General features: G+C 33.7%; 2 protein-coding genes across 3 annotated transcripts in view; both read right to left on the bottom strand.

Moving 5' to 3' along the window:
• LOC106068012 (uncharacterized) overlaps positions 1 to 6,309 on the bottom strand; it is a 40,321-nt gene extending 34,012 nt beyond the window's left edge. Inside the window, exons 1-4 of one of the 2 annotated variants that reach the window (XM_056040710.1) lie at positions 6,183 to 6,309; positions 3,022 to 3,272; positions 2,030 to 2,183; positions 1,457 to 1,569 (exon numbers count right to left, since the gene is read on the bottom strand). In XM_056040710.1, the coding sequence (XP_055896685.1) occupies positions 1,457 to 1,569; positions 2,030 to 2,183; positions 3,022 to 3,242 (488 nt within the window). In that variant the 5' untranslated portion in view covers positions 3,243 to 3,272; positions 6,183 to 6,309. The remainder of the gene's footprint in view (positions 1 to 1,456; positions 1,570 to 2,029; positions 2,184 to 3,021; positions 3,273 to 6,182) is intronic. The other variant, XM_056040711.1, reaches the window with a different exon arrangement.
• Positions 6,310 to 7,502: 1,193 nt separating this feature from the next.
• Positions 7,503 to 11,355, bottom strand: LOC106065187 (uncharacterized). The gene is made up of 3 exons (XM_013223953.2): positions 11,129 to 11,355; positions 10,241 to 10,444; positions 7,503 to 7,771 (listed from the first exon to the last, which is right to left on the bottom strand). Exons 1-3 carry the CDS (start codon positions 11,184 to 11,186, stop codon positions 7,701 to 7,703), a joined length of 333 nt encoding a protein of 110 aa, XP_013079407.2. The 5' UTR covers positions 11,187 to 11,355; the 3' UTR covers positions 7,503 to 7,700.
• Between the last annotated feature and the right edge of the window lie 4,595 nt (positions 11,356 to 15,950).

The following is a 15,950-nucleotide window of genomic DNA, read 5'->3' as shown; positions in this document are numbered from 1 at the left end:
CCGTTAATAATAAATTTAAAAGTTTTAATTTAATAATGTACACCAAGAATTAGCGCGGGGCCTATGAAAGTGTGGGGCTTATTGTCGCCGCATAGGTTACAGTGGCCCAAGGCAGGCCCTGAACATTACTAATATTAATGTTATCTGTTATACAAGCAAATAAAATAACATAACATTGTTTACTTTTATTTTAAAAGAGAAAATATGTATGGAGCCCTATTTCGGAAAGATATAATTATATGGAGCCCTATTTCGGAAAAATATAATTATATGGAGCCCTATTTCGGAAAAATATAATTATATGGAGCCCTATTTCAGAAAGATATAATTATATGGAGCCCTATTTCGGAAAGATATAATTATATGGAGCCCTATTTCGGAAAGATATAATTATATGGAGCCCTATTTCGGAAAGATATAATTATATGGAGCCCTATTTCGGAAAGATATAATTATATGGAGCCCTATTTCGGAAAAATATAATTATATGGAGCCCTATTTCGGAAAGATATAATTATATGGAGCCCTATTTCGGAAAGATATAATTATATGGAGCCCTATTTCGGAAAGATATGATTATATGGAGCCCTATTTCGGAAAAATATAATTATATGGAGCCCTATTTCGGAAAGATATAATTATATGGAGCCCTATTTCGGAAAGATATGATTATATGGAGCCCTATTTCGGAAAGATATAATTATATGGAGCCGTATTTCGGAAAGATTAATTATATGGAGCCGTATTTCGGAAAGGTGGCTTTCGCTTTGGTGGTAGAGGAGCCAGCAATAATTTTTTTGGCACGCATTATCAAGAGCCTTTAGAGGCAGCGCAAGTGGAATGGATTTACATTTCTCTCTTGCTTCGCATGGTTAGTTCACGCCTCACTGCCATACATAGCGTGCTCAGAACACTATTTCCCGTGACTACGCAACCCTAGTAGACGCCCACATATTACATCCTGCGCAGGCATAACCATTGTCAGCCGGTGGTTGATTTAGATTTTCATTTTCGCCATCTACGTCTGTTCTCGGCAGCTGATTTTCTTTAGGTCTCAAATGTGTATCCCGCGGCCTTTGAAAGTGACTTTCAGCTGTCTCGTTCAGAAGCCGCATGCAACCAGGTGCTCTTTTCTATATATTAATTTTAATTATAAGCCCGACTGACGGTACAATACCACAAAAGTCAATGGACATATGTTGAAAATATTTCTCTACATTATGACCTTTACTTATATAACAACGCAGTGAGTGAATGTATTTTATCTTTATTCTCACACTTCACTGGTCTTTAAGGTGCACCAAAACTTTGCAAACTGCAAAATATAAAACCGAATGTTGAAAATCTTTCTAAGTTTTGAGATCTAAATGGAACGGGCAGACAGTCAACACAAAACTAAAACCAGGATTTTCCTTTTAGATGGGCCATCAAAGAATGTTGTAAAAAAATTGCGTACATGAATAAAAAGATCCTGTGCCAGCCGAGAAAGCCAGGTCCACCGTGAGCTGTCCCGCTGATTGAAGCTGTGTGAATCCCTGCAATGGCGTCATAGCGGTTTGGTCGAACTGACTGAAATAGACATTTTTATAAACAGGTTACTTTTTCATTCATAAATTTTAGATTTAAGGGGAACCGTGGAGTAAATATGTCGGCTACATTTAGCCTCTTGTTGTTATTTTTTTTTTCTAAAGTTTCACAGTTGTTCCATGAATCATTTAACAATTTATGACAATCACCTCGTTGCAAAGAAATTGACATTCTTAGACTACAAATAGATCTAGTCTGAAGTTTTGTACATTTTTTACAATATGAAATTATTTTCAACTTTTCGTTTCTGCTCTTTAAAAAAAAATGAGCTGGTAATTTAGCATTATTTAGCATTGGACAATGCTAACAGAGCTCACTTCGATTAGGTACGGTTGTTGAGTAGGAAGCTGTGTACAGCTGTGGTTCTTTATGTATTTCATTGGGTCGTTAAAGTCTTGTATCTCTAACTTACTATTGAGCATGGTAGTTAGAAAAGTCTTACAGTGTCTCTCTTGAGTGTGTTGATTGCATTATGGTATCTCTTCCTTTCTTCTAGTGTTAGCATGCGGTATTCTTTTCTGACACACTTGCTGGGTACTTGTCGACCTGTTCTGTTCGAGGTACCGAAGGCCTTTTCATAAAGCCCAATGATATAACTGACAAATAGATGAATCAACTAGACATCAAACAGACGTATCAAATAGACGTATCAAATAAACGTATCAAATAGACTTATCAAAGAGTTATATCGAATAGACATATCAAATAGACGTATCAAATAGACATATCAAATAGACGTATCAAATAGACATATCAAATAGACATATCAAATAGACATATCAAATAAAGTATCAACTAGACGTATCAAATAGTCGTATCAAAGAGATGTATCAAATAGACGTATCAAATAGATGTATCAAATAGATGTATCAAATAGAAGTATCAAATAGACGTATCAAATAGACATATCAAATAGACATATCAAATAAACGTATCAAATAGACGTATCAAATAGTCGTATCAAAGAGATGTATCAAATAGACGTATCAAATAGATGTATCAAATAGATGTATCAAATAGAAGTATCAAATAGACGTATCAAACAGACGTATCAAACAGGCGTATCAAAGAGATGTATCAAATAAACGTATCAAATAGACGTATCAAATAGACGTATCAAATAGACGTATCAAATAGTCGTATCAAAGAGATGTATCAAATAGACGTATCAAATAGATGTATCAAATAGATGTATCAAATAGAAGTATCAAATAGACGTATCAAACAGACGTATCAAACAGGCGTATCAAAGAGATGTATCAAATAAACGTATCAAATAGACGTATCAAATAGACGTATCAAATATAAGTATCAAAAAGACGTATCAAATAGACGGTATCAACTATGTTTGGACTCGCTGTAATGTGAGTGAATTACAATTATTAACTCAACTAAAATGAGACTTATAATGCCCTCCAATGCTAGACTACCTACGCGTCATTGTCACTTAATTTCGTCTTTGGTCTCGTGGCATTCACCGTTGTGTGCTCGCATAGCCAAGTGTAAAGACTTCCAATGAAGCTGTCAGGTTGTGCATCTTTCACGCGGCTGTAACACTCTTGAAGGTTGTCTGGGAGAGGAATCTGCCAAATTTTGGTACTGCTCAAATCAATGCAGGACAACAGCAACACTAATGTCAATTGTAATCTCCACATGACTGGTAACTTGACTTCTAGAATCTGTAACTAGACGAAGTCAATGTTTTACTGCGAATAGGATACTTTTAAAAATATTTTCTCAAATGGGACATATTGAAAAAGAAAGATTTTATGAAAACCATCACAATTCCTGTTGCTATAGAAAAAGCGATCATATTGTGTGTGGGGGAGAGGGGGGTTAATCCATATAATAAAAAATGTTTGAAATGTCAATTTACTAGCAATTCGCTGCAAGGTAAGATGGAAATTTTGACACAATACAAGAATTTTTTATGGGTATATAAAATATGTTTTAATTAGTAACACAAAAATTACAAAGTTAAAGTGTGGAGTCAACATCTTTTTCTATAACGATAAAAAAAACAATCAATTAAATTCTTGTTAAATTATGGTTAAGTCTTCGTTGAAGGTGCTAGAGAGTGTGTTAGTCAGTGACGTCTCATACTCTATCCAAGAAGGTTGGACGTTCACTTCCTGGACTGGCGTTTGTATTATTTCTTGAGAGTGATATAATTGAGTGCCTTATTAAGTATTAAAGTATATTTGTATTTCCTATGATATCTGGAGTTGGAGTTTATTTAGTGATTACTGTTCTTTTTTGTATAACGATTAATAAACAAGCAAGTATTAATGAATTGGAATTGATGAATCAAGTAAAGCCAAGCCAAGTCGAGACAAGCTAAGAAATGAACCCTGACACTATTCAAATGTCACTTGATAATATGTGTGAAACCTTTAAGTCTGAATAGAATGTAAAATGATTGTAGCATTACCATATAAGGGTTAAGTTAGGCTATATAACGTTTCCACAGAATGTATAGGCTATATATAGTTGACCTTCCAGTGAGCATACAGATTATAATGGTTAGCCTTCCAATAAGAATATAGGCTATTTATATTTAACATTTCAGTAAGTATATAAGCTATTTATATATAGTTAACTTACCAGTGAGAATATAGGAAATATATAGTTAATATATTGGGAACAGTCTTTATCGTTCCTCTTTTTTTCTTTTTTATCTCTATTTGCTGGTTAAAAAAGGCCCAGATAATTCATTCAACAGCTCCACCCTATAATCCACTATTCTTGCCTGGCCTAAATAATATCTAACGTTGATTTCTTTAGGGAGAATGAACCTATTAAAAACGCTTGGTATTTTATTATGACACATTGTCCCGTGATAAGGATAAGGTAAATTGACATATAAATGCTTGATCTAAAGGTGTATAATTGTTTGGATTGCTTTTGCAGAGTTCATCCTTTCAGCTACCGCACGCTTGTTGTTGACGGTCATTGACTTGCAGCACCAAACTGCTGGTAGACAACTCAACCGCTCTAGGTGTATTACAGTTTAACTTGTTACACTTATAATAACTTGAATAACTTCTTCGTGAATAAAACTAAATATAACTGTTATTAGACCACATTGGTGCCATAGCTTAGATGAATTTGGGGCGTAAAATTTAGGATTAGTTTGATTAGTTTATTTTGGGTTTAGTTTTAAAGCGACAATACTGTCATAAAAAAAAATAAGACTAGAGTCAGACATGAAATAAAAACAGATCTAGTACATTAGCATCTTTAAATATCTATTTATTTTTAACTTTGTCTACAAAAACTTTTTTATGCGCCCACGAAAGAGAGAGACAGACAGAGAGACAGACAGAGAGAGGGAATTTTAGAGCGTTCAAAATGTTGTTTATCGCTTTCATACTCAAACTGTTAGAATGAAGCGTAAGCAAGTCCATTGTGTTCAATATCATACATACATGCCGTGTTACATAGGGCTAGATCTTGTATACTGTAGTGACCTAGTTTAGGTTAGAGAGTATTCTAGTTTGTAAATAAATAGTACGCATTGTATTTAGTGACAGCAGAAAGTAGTGACGTAGCCAGACAGACGAGTGACGTTGCAGAATAGGGGTGCACAGAAAAAAAAAGCTTAAGGCTTGGGCTTAAAGCAATAGCCTAAGCATAGTAAAGGAACTGTTAGTTAAAACTGACGGATTTACAGACATGACTATCATCCCCATTTTGTTAATAAACATCGTTTGAATTCTTCGTAGCAGTTATCTAGTATATCATTGCTTTCAAGTGTCATGCATTTTAGTGTGTGTCCCTTGAATGTCATGGACTCGTAGATAATATTAAATAATAATCAATAAGTCACTAAAGTCAGTAATCTTGTGAGATTTAGAACAACAAACAAACACATTCAAGAAGTACACAGGACACATTTTAAATCCAATTACACTTTTATTCTGTTAGCGGGTATTTGACAAGTTGTTTTCTGTTCGTGTGAATTGAGGCACATAGTATGAATACTTTTTGAACATAAAATAAAATGATTAGCCAGATCGTCTGCTCTTTGTTTTATATCTTTATTGGAATCTAGAGTATCACCAACACAAACAGGATTATAAATAGTTTCATTAAGCCAGAGGCGTAGTAAGCAAAACGTGCGCCCGGTGCAAGAAACTTTATAGCCGCCCCCACCCCCACCCCCATTTTCCAAGAACATCACAGAGAAATATAGGCTTATAAATACAAAGCATTTAATTATAATACTAATAACCTTGGAATATAATACCTAACTAAAATATCTATAATAATTTTGTTTGGCGCCTCTCTGGGAGTGGCGCCCCCTCCCTGAGGGTAGTGCCTGGGGCATCATTGCCCCCTCACTATGCCTCTGGATTAAGCTGTACAAAGTCTGTCTATGCTCAAAATGATCTCAGTTTGGTTCATGTGTAGTAACGTTACACACTGCATTCAACTCTGACAAATGGATATGAAACGGCGTTAATTTATTGCAAATAGAATAAGTCGGTACTGGGCACGTGTAGCACACTCCTCATAACAGCCATCACAATATATATCTAAATATATTTTGTATATAATAGAAATATTTTTAAAAAATCCATATTATACTTTACCTCACTAGTATTAATATAAAATCAAGTGAGAGAAAAAGAACTATTGAAGTATTATAAGGCGACACAGATTTCGCATGATAAGCAGATCTATGGACTCACACACACTTGGCGGTTTAAAAGTAAAACATTTCACCTTTTTCTAGGCGCAAATCGATCCATTTTAATTATCTCCCCTATAACACAATCTTAAGTAATTAGTAGACTATTGACCTTTTTTTTTTCTCAAGGAAAGAGATAGATTTGATTATTGGTTATTATGATTAGTTGTATAGGATATAGATAGAAGGGTAGATCAACAAACAAATTGAAGAGCTTGAATTTAAATATAAAGGTCTGACTAAATTGGTCTTAAATTTAGTGAAATTACAAAAGAATAACAGAAAACAGCAATTAGTAATTGACAAACATTTTTTTTTTGCAATGAATGCCTCAAAATGACTACGTAATGGCAAAGATTTATAAAAATGCTAGAGTTGACTGTAAGAAGACCATTTGTAAATAGTAGATTTACTTTCTTGAGCATATCTGACTATAGAAAGAACCTCTAGGACAATGGTTGTCGTACACTTTCAATATGTTTGGATAAGAAGTATTAACATTAGAGAACTGATCAGACTGCTGGCACTGTCCTCCTTGATATAGAATACACTTATCTAGACTAGAACTCGTATTATAATTATGTAGATCTGGGCTCTATTTAGTCTTATTTAGACTGTCACTGTCAAGTGTAAGCCCCTATAATGAGAATTTGTCAAAACTGCGCGCTATAAAAGTAGTTCGTTATTTTTGAAACTTATGACTAAAACGAAGTTCGTATCGAAATTCTTTTTTAAAAATAACATTTGAATCAGTATTCTATTAAATGAGTAAATTAATAAATGGAAAATATAATATATAATGATCCATTGACGCTTTTACCATTGTGACCTTAGATGCAAATGTTTTGTACCAATGCGCGAATCTATGAATGAAGCTTGGTTTATTAATGAAGAAGTCCTTGACCTTTTTAAAAAACTTACTTCCCCTGAAGTTTTTCATTGAAAAATGGTGTATTGTTTTGAAAAATCTGCATGCATAGATAGTTTTAAAAATTAAGATTGTTCATTTTCGGAAAAGAAAAAAGTAGCCGTTGCATCAGAACTTTGATCTAAAATATCATGATATCCGATTTTCATTTTCTGTTCTAGTTTCAAATATCTAAACGGGACGGACGGACGGACGAACAGACAAGAAACACAAAACTAATAGCGTCTTTTCCCCTTTCTGGGGCCACTAAAAAAACCAAGACTTAAACATTTTTTTAAAACAAAAGTTGTAGAATGCAAATAATACATCATTTTATTTTCAAACATAATACTTAATAAGATACAATTAATTAGATTCAATGTGTATTTACAAATACAAAATATAGTTTGCTGCCTTCCGTAGGCTGTAGTACTAAGGACCTACATCATATTATCTTATGCACCAGTAAACTGCATGACACATCTTAGCTCATGTATCTCTAGATCGATAACTTCAAGGCCAAGGTAGCCATGTCAGACAGCTAATCGTGAGGACAACCACAGCCAGAATATAGACATTGATAACTGAAGAAAAAAAAAACATAAAAATTTTTATTTTACCTGGTGAAAAACAAAAATGTCTACACGTAATCTAGTAGACAAATAGCATTTCAGTACTTCGATAGGTTATATAGTACTAATTATATATAGTTCCAAACTAATTGATACAAGTATGGGTAATAAAATCTTCTGGAATGAGTAGAGTAATGTTATTCTTCTAGATCTTCTGGAATGAGTAGAGTAGTGTTAAGTGATCACCTAAGATCAGCATGTAAATCTCCCGATACTGTGTCACCTAGTGCGGTAGCTCAGGGTGTCATCCCTCCCCATCAACTTTTTTGTAATATGTTCCAATAAACACTATTGCTAGTTTTTTTTTTTTTTTTTTGAATCAATACGGTAAGCTGATTACCTACTTTTAATGCATTTTTACTGAAGTTTAAAATCCCAATGTTAATTACATTTATTCAAATGTTATTGCACATTTTACAATAATATTTAATTAAAATTATAAACAGACTTAACATCATATGAACAGGTTTCTTTTGTTATACTTTAAATGGTATAGCGTTGTGCTGTATCATTTACACTTAAACTACCATCTAGGTGTGTCAAGGCATATTTGGGGCATATATCTGGAGATTTTATTATTATCTTTTCCTATGTGTCTGCTTTTACCAAGTTATAATTTTTCCAATTTTGTTGTCACCTCCAAAATGGTGTCGACTGGTGCGGACCGCACCCCTCACACCCCTTCCCCCTAGTGACGCCACTGCTCCAAGATATTTCTCGAGATTTTTTTTTTTTTTTTTCGATGTGTCTATTTTTGCCAAGTTATCATTTTTCCAACTTGGTTGTCACCCCCAAAATGGTGCCGGCCGGTGCGGATCTAGTTTATATCAAAAGTCTAGATTTAGATCTATCTAGATCTCAAGATAGAATCTAGACTAGGTCTAGAAAATGTTTGTTAAAGGTTTTACATGTTTTGGATGTTCCTTCAGAGTTGAAGATAGTTTACTGCCTATTCCTAAGGTTTGAACCCGGGACCAGCAATGAATCCAAACGACAGTCCAGCACGCAAACAGCTTGACCAGAAAGCCATCCTTGACTAGGTTTAGGTCTAGACTAACTAAACTCTAGATAAAGATCCAGAACTCAACCTATAGCCTAATCTTGACTAGAATCTAGACTAGATCTATAAATCTATAAATAGAATCTAGATCTACTAGAGCTAGATCTAGGTCAATATTATGATCAGGATTAGTAGACCTACTGCTGGGTTATAGTGCACTTATGCTGTTCGCATCAGATTCACTTCTTGATGTGATAGTACTGCTTACATAATAAATCTGCACCCCTAAGCTGTTAGAAGATAAACCATTTTCTTAATGGATTATAAATATAAATTTTGTTCTAATTGTTTAATACAATTAAATCTAAATCTAGATCTATGTCTGGCCTCGATTTAGTCTAATTTAGATTGTTGTCAAGTGTATAGCATAATGTGGATGTGTGAAAACTGCGCGTTATAAAAGTATTTTTGTTTAAACTTCATGTAATGTTTGCCAGTTAAGCTTTGCTTCAAGCGAATTCTTGGTATAAGGTAGAAATAGCTTCCTGATATGACATCTGCTGTCGTCTGACCATGTGACTGAAGATTGTGTTCATATCTTTCAAGCAGAGGTGCGTTGTAGAATATAATGCATACAATTAATTAATTTGAAGTTTTATTATTCTAGCCTATTGACAAGAGTGAGGAGTAATCGTCTCCATGTAAACATTTTCGATACAAAATATGGTTCGAGTTTATACATTTTTTTTTATTTAAGGCCAATTAAAAGCAAAAGAAATTTTAGTAACTTGCTTTGTGCAATATGTAACTGTTTTTTTCAAGTAAATTAAACCTTTAATAAAAAATAGACATAATTTATGACATTTATCAGCTTCAAGAACGTATACTTATCTTATAGTTAAGAAAGATTCCCACGCCCCAGCCTGTATTTACAAATGGACATTACATTTTTTGGATACATTTAATTAGGATGATAAAGGATATTAATATTATTTACTTTTCCCCTCTCACCTTGTCTGTATAGATCACCAACAAATATTCAATAGTGTACTTTTTGAATCAGAATCATGAAGTATAATTCTTTAATGCTATATCGCTCTGCAATGCGCTATGGTCTAATCATCTAATGATTTTAATCTTCTTCATAGAACTGTTGGGGGAGGGGGATAGCTGGGAAAAGCCAAACAGTTCTTGCCACTGTACTATTCCCAACCAGACCTAATTAGGTCTGCTCCCTAAAAGAAAAGAGTCCTTGTAATCACAACAAATTTCCAGAAGGATCAATAAAGCAGTCTTAATGTTATTCTTAGTCTTCAATGAAATCGATTACAAATAATCTTATACACTGCTTCACAAACTTAGAAATACATTATCAGAGTTTCTTCACCGTTCTTTTAACCAAAACATTAAGGCAAGTATACCTGATGTACTAAGTGAACAGGTTCCAGAGTAAGTTGGGGGACTAGTGGGAATGTCGTAGATCTTCGGGATATGTAGAGACCTCTCAGGGAACTGGGTTATTTTCATTTTTCTTGCTGTGGGAGACAAAGTTGTTGATGTGGTCATCGCCTCTGAAGTTACAGTTTGACCCGATCGAAACGATGGCGTAGACAAGGGAGTCACCTCTGGAGGAGAAAAAGTAAAAAAAAATAATATTTTGTTCATGTCAATTCATGACTAAATATTGATCTAAAGCCAAAAAAAATAAACCAAAAAAATATACTCAATGACGTTTTTATAAGGATCCCGCGGAACTATATCTAGTTCCTCTTTCAGACCTTGCGATCTAGAAGGCAGATAATGTAAAGGCCATTTGTTTCTTTGGCCTATTGTTAACGAGGGTGTCACCGCCTTTACGTTTCCCAAACTAATGTCAGGTATCATCAGAACTTTGTGGATTCAGAGGCGCCCAAAGATCCCTAAATAAATATCTATCTTCAGAGGTTTTGAACCCGGACCCCAATTAGAAAGCCAAGCGCTTTACCGCTCAGCCACCGCGCCTCTGATCTAGATCTAATATTTACATTAATTTAACCTTAGAATGAAATCATCTTAAGGAAAGAAATCATTTTAAGGAAAGAAATCATTTTAAGGAAAGAAATGGCCACATCCCTGTTGTAAAACAAAAATGTTACTTGAATTTGTTAAAATTAATTTCTTTCTGATAATACCACTAATAATACCACTGGAAAGTTTCAAATGATAAAAAATATAGTTTTATGTTCTATTTTACTTCAGCAACGCCACATCCAGATAACATAAAAAAATGTACTTTTTGAAAAAAATAATTTCTTAACAATCCTACATACTTGTACAGGAAATCACAGTTAGCACACATGTAATAACCAGTAGTTTGTCCGTCGCCATCCTCTGTTTGTCCGAAAAAAAATTCAATAGAGTGCTTGACTGCGCGACAAAAGGGAATAATAAATGTATTGTTTGGTGAATACGTTTCTATAATATGCAACAGTGTTTCATAAAACGTTTGACCATTGCCCTCCTTAATACCCTCTCTCTCTCTCTCTCTCTCTCTCTCTCTCTCTCTCTCTCCGTATGAACGGCCTAGACTGCCACATCACGTTGCTGCTCATAACTCCATTATCACAACATTTGTCACCTGTCACTAGAAGTCATTAAGAGATTCATGACTAGCACGCCACGGCTATGTCCTGATTGGAGACAGTCAGTGACCCAACATGCAGTGATGCTACCTACTTATAAACGCTGTGACTGTCCTGGGAATCTGTGTATACATAGGAACCATCTGAATATACATTTTGAGAGCTTTGAAATTTTAAAGAAAATAATTGGAACCACATTTTAACCCTAAATTCAGAATTTGGGAAACACAAGGGAGTTAATATAGAGCTGTGTGTTCCTTTTGTTTGACTTTATTTCTTATATGCCTAGTTTCAGGGGAATTTCAATTCGTTTTTGTATCTTTTCGGTCATGTGGCCCGCGACATGAGTGTCGGAAATTAAAATGGCCCGCAGGTCGAATTAGGTTGGGCATTAACGGGCTACATAGTGATAACTCTGGTTTGACAGTTATAATTTTTGAAAACGTTGCTTATCATCTTCCGTTTTTACCTATTTAGAACACGAAATCAGCGGAAATTTCAGCACTCGACTTAAATGTTATGATCTCATAGCAGGCTATGTCTAATGTAGAAGAACTGAATAGTTGAATCTTACTGTTGAAGCATTATAAGGACAAAAATATGAAAAGGGGGGCAGTGGCTGTGTGGTTAAGCGCTTGGATTCCGAACCTAGTGTGCTGGGTTCGAATCTCGGTGAAAACTGTGATTTTAAATTTCGGGATTTTTAGGGCACCTCTGAATCCATCCAACTCTAATGCTGACTTTCACAGGGGAAAGTAAATGCGCTTGGTCGATGTACTGGCCACATGACAACTGCTTAATAAAAGTTGGCCAACGAAACAGACAACCTTAACACCAACTGCCTCCTCCATTCGCTGGCCGTAAAGTAGTCTTTTATTGGTACAGGAGTATTCCATTCTATGTGGCTTACCGGTCGCCATTGTTACTGCATCAGGGTTTTGTGGGTGTTATCAAGACCCTCACTTTTTAAGACCACTGTGTCGGATACCTTGTCTTGCCTTGTCTTACCTTGTCTTGCCTATTCTTACCTTGTCTTACCTTGTCTTGCCTTGTCTTACCTTGTCTTGCCTATTCTTACCTTGTCTTACCTTGTCTTGCCTTGTCTTGCCTTGTCTTACCTTGTCTTGCCTATTCTTACCTTGTCTTACCTTGTCTTGCCTTTTCTTGGCTTGTCTTGCCTTGTCTTGCCTTGTCTTGCCTTTTCTTACCTTGTCTTACCTTGTCTTACTTTGTCTTGCCTTGACTTACCTTGTCTTGGCTTGTCTTGCCTTGTCTTACCTTGTCTTGCCTTGTCTTACCTTCTCTTACCTTGTCTTGCCTTTTCTTGGCTTGTCTTGGCTTGTCTTACCTTGTCTTGCTTTGTCTTACCTTGTCTTATCTTGTCTTGCCTTGTCTTGCCTTGACTTACCTTGTCTTACCTTCTCTTACCTTGTCTTGCCTTGTCTAGCCTTGACTTACCTTGTCTTACCTTCTCTTACCTTGTCTTACCTTGTCTTGCCTTGTCTTTCCTTCTCTTACCTTGTTTTAGCTTCTCTTACCTTGTCTTACCTTCTCTTACATTGTCTTACCTTCTCTTACCTTGTCTTACCTTCTCTTACCTTGTCTTACCATATCTTACCTTGACTTACCTTGTCTTGCCTTGACTTACCTTGTCTTACCTTGTCTTACCTTCTCTTAGCTTGTCTTACCTTGTCTTGCCTTGACTTACCTTGTCTTTCCTTGTCTTACCTTCTCTTACCTTGTCTTACCTTGTCTAGCCTTGTCTTGGCGTGTCTTATCTTGTATTACCTTGTCTTACATTGTGTTGGCGTGTCTTACCTTGTCTTGCCTTGTCTTACATTGTCTTGTCTTGTCTTGGCTTGTCTTGCCTTGTCTTACCTTGTCTTACCTTGTCTTACCTTGTCTTGTCTTGGCTTGGCTTGTCTTGCCTTGTCTTACCTTGTATTACATTGTCTTACCTTGTATTACATTGTCTTGCCTTGTCTTACCTTGTATTACATTGTCTTGCCTTGTCTTATATTGTCTGGCCTTGTCTTACATTGTATAACATTTTCTTACCTTGTCTTGACCCTTTACTTTTTGAGGCCGATCATGTATAACTTCTTTCATGCTTCCTACTTATAGCTCTAGTCAAATGTGGAGAGTTGTTTATAAAGATCCAAAGAAAATTTACATTTTATCCATGTGATCACAAAGTCTGAAGGATAGGCTATTACCCTTTATACATAAAACCAAAAACATAAATCTAGTGTTTAAACTTAAACATATCTGAAATTTCTGATAAACGTCCTCAGCTGCATAAACACATGAACCGCCTTCAGTCGTAGCGACGTATTTGGTTATCTCCTTCAAGTAAAACACATGAACCGCCTTCAGTCGTAGGGATGTATTTGGTTATCTCCTTCAAGTAAAAAGTAAAGAGGTTTGGGCAGAATGGGAAGTTTGACCATTGTCAGCCACACAGCAAGAAAGGTGATTATCCTTTAAATACCAAACTAAAAACATAAATCTAGTATTTAAGTTTCAAGATATTTCATATTTATCATTTAAAGATTCATTGTTTGCATGGTTCATTAGCCGCCTTCAGCCGTAAGGGGGCATCTATGGTTATCACATTACAATAATACCTCAAAGGACTTGCACACAACTTTTTAATGAACCCTTGAATTCCAGCGATTTAGGCAAATAACTATGGTGTCTATGTATACTTAACTTTAAGTATTTTGTGAAACATGGTACATGTATTATATTTTTGCTTATTAATAGCAAGTGTTTGGTATGTATAGCTGGATATACCATACAGTCATTAAATAAACCAATGTTAATGTAAACAAATAATTGCATCAATTTTTAGTCTATCATCGTTTCATTTTGTTTTTGATTTTTATTTTTTATTTTAAAATAATATCTTAAATAAATAGATATGAATAATTCTTTTAAAAGAAATAATACAATAAACTAGGTAGTTCGATAAAAAATTCAAACTCACAATATACTAATAAAACCTATATGGTTGAAAAGGGCTTGAAAAAATATTTCCAACCATACTAAATTTATCATTGTATGACAAGTGGAAGGGGAGATATTCATTTTTATTTGAGAGGGGAAAATTCTTGATTTTTTAGATCCATGTCATTTCTGTTCACTACCGGAAGTTGAATCAAACTGGGAAATAGGTCAAGAGTATTTTTTTATTGTGCTGCCAATTGAGCTAATTTTGTAACAAGAATGAACCTCATATTTTTTTAAATTTATTTTTTGAGTTTCCTTTTATTGCATGTAACATGGAATTAATTTTGAATGTATGGATAGGATTATTAATTATATTTAAAGAAAAAAAGTGTACTCTTAATGAATATATAATAAAACACTTTTTGGATTTGAAAAATTACTTAAGTTTGTTAAAAAGTCATTTTTTAAATTTAAATCTTAAAAAAGAAATAAATAATGTTATTTTAGTGTCTGGTATCTATACTTTTAAAGTATGAATTAATTATTATGTTGAAAATATTATTTAAAAAAATGAAAAGTAATGCTTTGATTTCAAGTAATTTTTGATGCATGAAAATGTAAATAATTTTTACATCTATATCAATTCTATATAAAATCTGCAACACTATTTAACGAAGAACATAATGGGTATCATCAAAATATTAAATACATTCTAAATATTAATGTCTAATGCATGAATATATTTTTTAAAAATGTCTAAGTATTCTATTTTATAGGTTGATTATTAATTAATGTAGATTTATTTTTTGATTCCAACAAATGTTTTTTTTTTAATAAACTTTACAATTATCACTCATTAGCAAATCAATCAAATAAAATTAAAATACATTTAGAGAGATGTAAAATAGTATCACAATTAAAGAATAAATATAATCCCAGCATCATCCTCATATTTTTCCCAATAAGATATTGCAAATTTCACAGATTTTGTAAACAATATATTTTCTTCTATCAAAACATGTGTTTGAGGATTTTGCACACCATTGTCTTTAAAAGCAGCTTTTATTTCATTTGCCATTTCATTTCTTTCTCATCTGTCCACTCTTAATTAATTTGAGTTTGATTTAAAAATTGAGTGGAGTTTACTAATAGTATTTATCATGGTTTAATAATTAATTAGAGGACAACCAAAAGCATTATATCAGAGAGGTAAATAGCAACTCTTGCGAATCTAGCAATTTTTAATGGAATGTAAAGGTCCTTGATATCTTTCACCTAAATATGAAAAAATTATCATAGTATTGCCTTTAAAATTTAATTAAATTTATTATATTTTTGTATAAAACAATAATAGCTATATAGTATTGTTAATAAAAAAATCTTTAAATTAATAGTATAAAATATAATAATAGTAAAATAATTATAATAACTTATCTAGAGTAGTTGATCATTATGTGATGAAAACCAAGATTAAATTATATGAATATTACTAGTGGCACAAACTAATTTAAAAGATAACTAAGAATTTCTGTTTAAAATTATACAGAACTACCCTAAT

Source organism: Biomphalaria glabrata, chromosome 9 (assembly GCF_947242115.1).
Source record: "Biomphalaria glabrata chromosome 9, xgBioGlab47.1, whole genome shotgun sequence".
Lineage (NCBI taxonomy): Eukaryota > Metazoa > Mollusca > Gastropoda > Planorbidae > Biomphalaria > Biomphalaria glabrata.
This window is presented reverse-complemented; position numbering and strand designations above follow the sequence as displayed.

Bases quoted from the DNA above. Each gene is read 5' to 3' on its own strand.
- LOC106065187 (XM_013223953.2), bottom strand. From the start codon at position 11,186: ATGGCGACGGACAAACTACTGGTTATTACATGTGTGCTAACTGTGATT. The intron at 10,445-11,128 runs GTATGTAGGATT...TTTCTCCTCCAG, and splicing joins AACTGTGATTTCCTGTACAA to AGGTGACTCCCTTGTCTACG. The intron at 7,772-10,240 runs GTATACTTGCCT...TTTTTTCTTCAG, and splicing joins CTGTTCACTTAGTACATCAG to TTATCAATGTCTATATTCTG.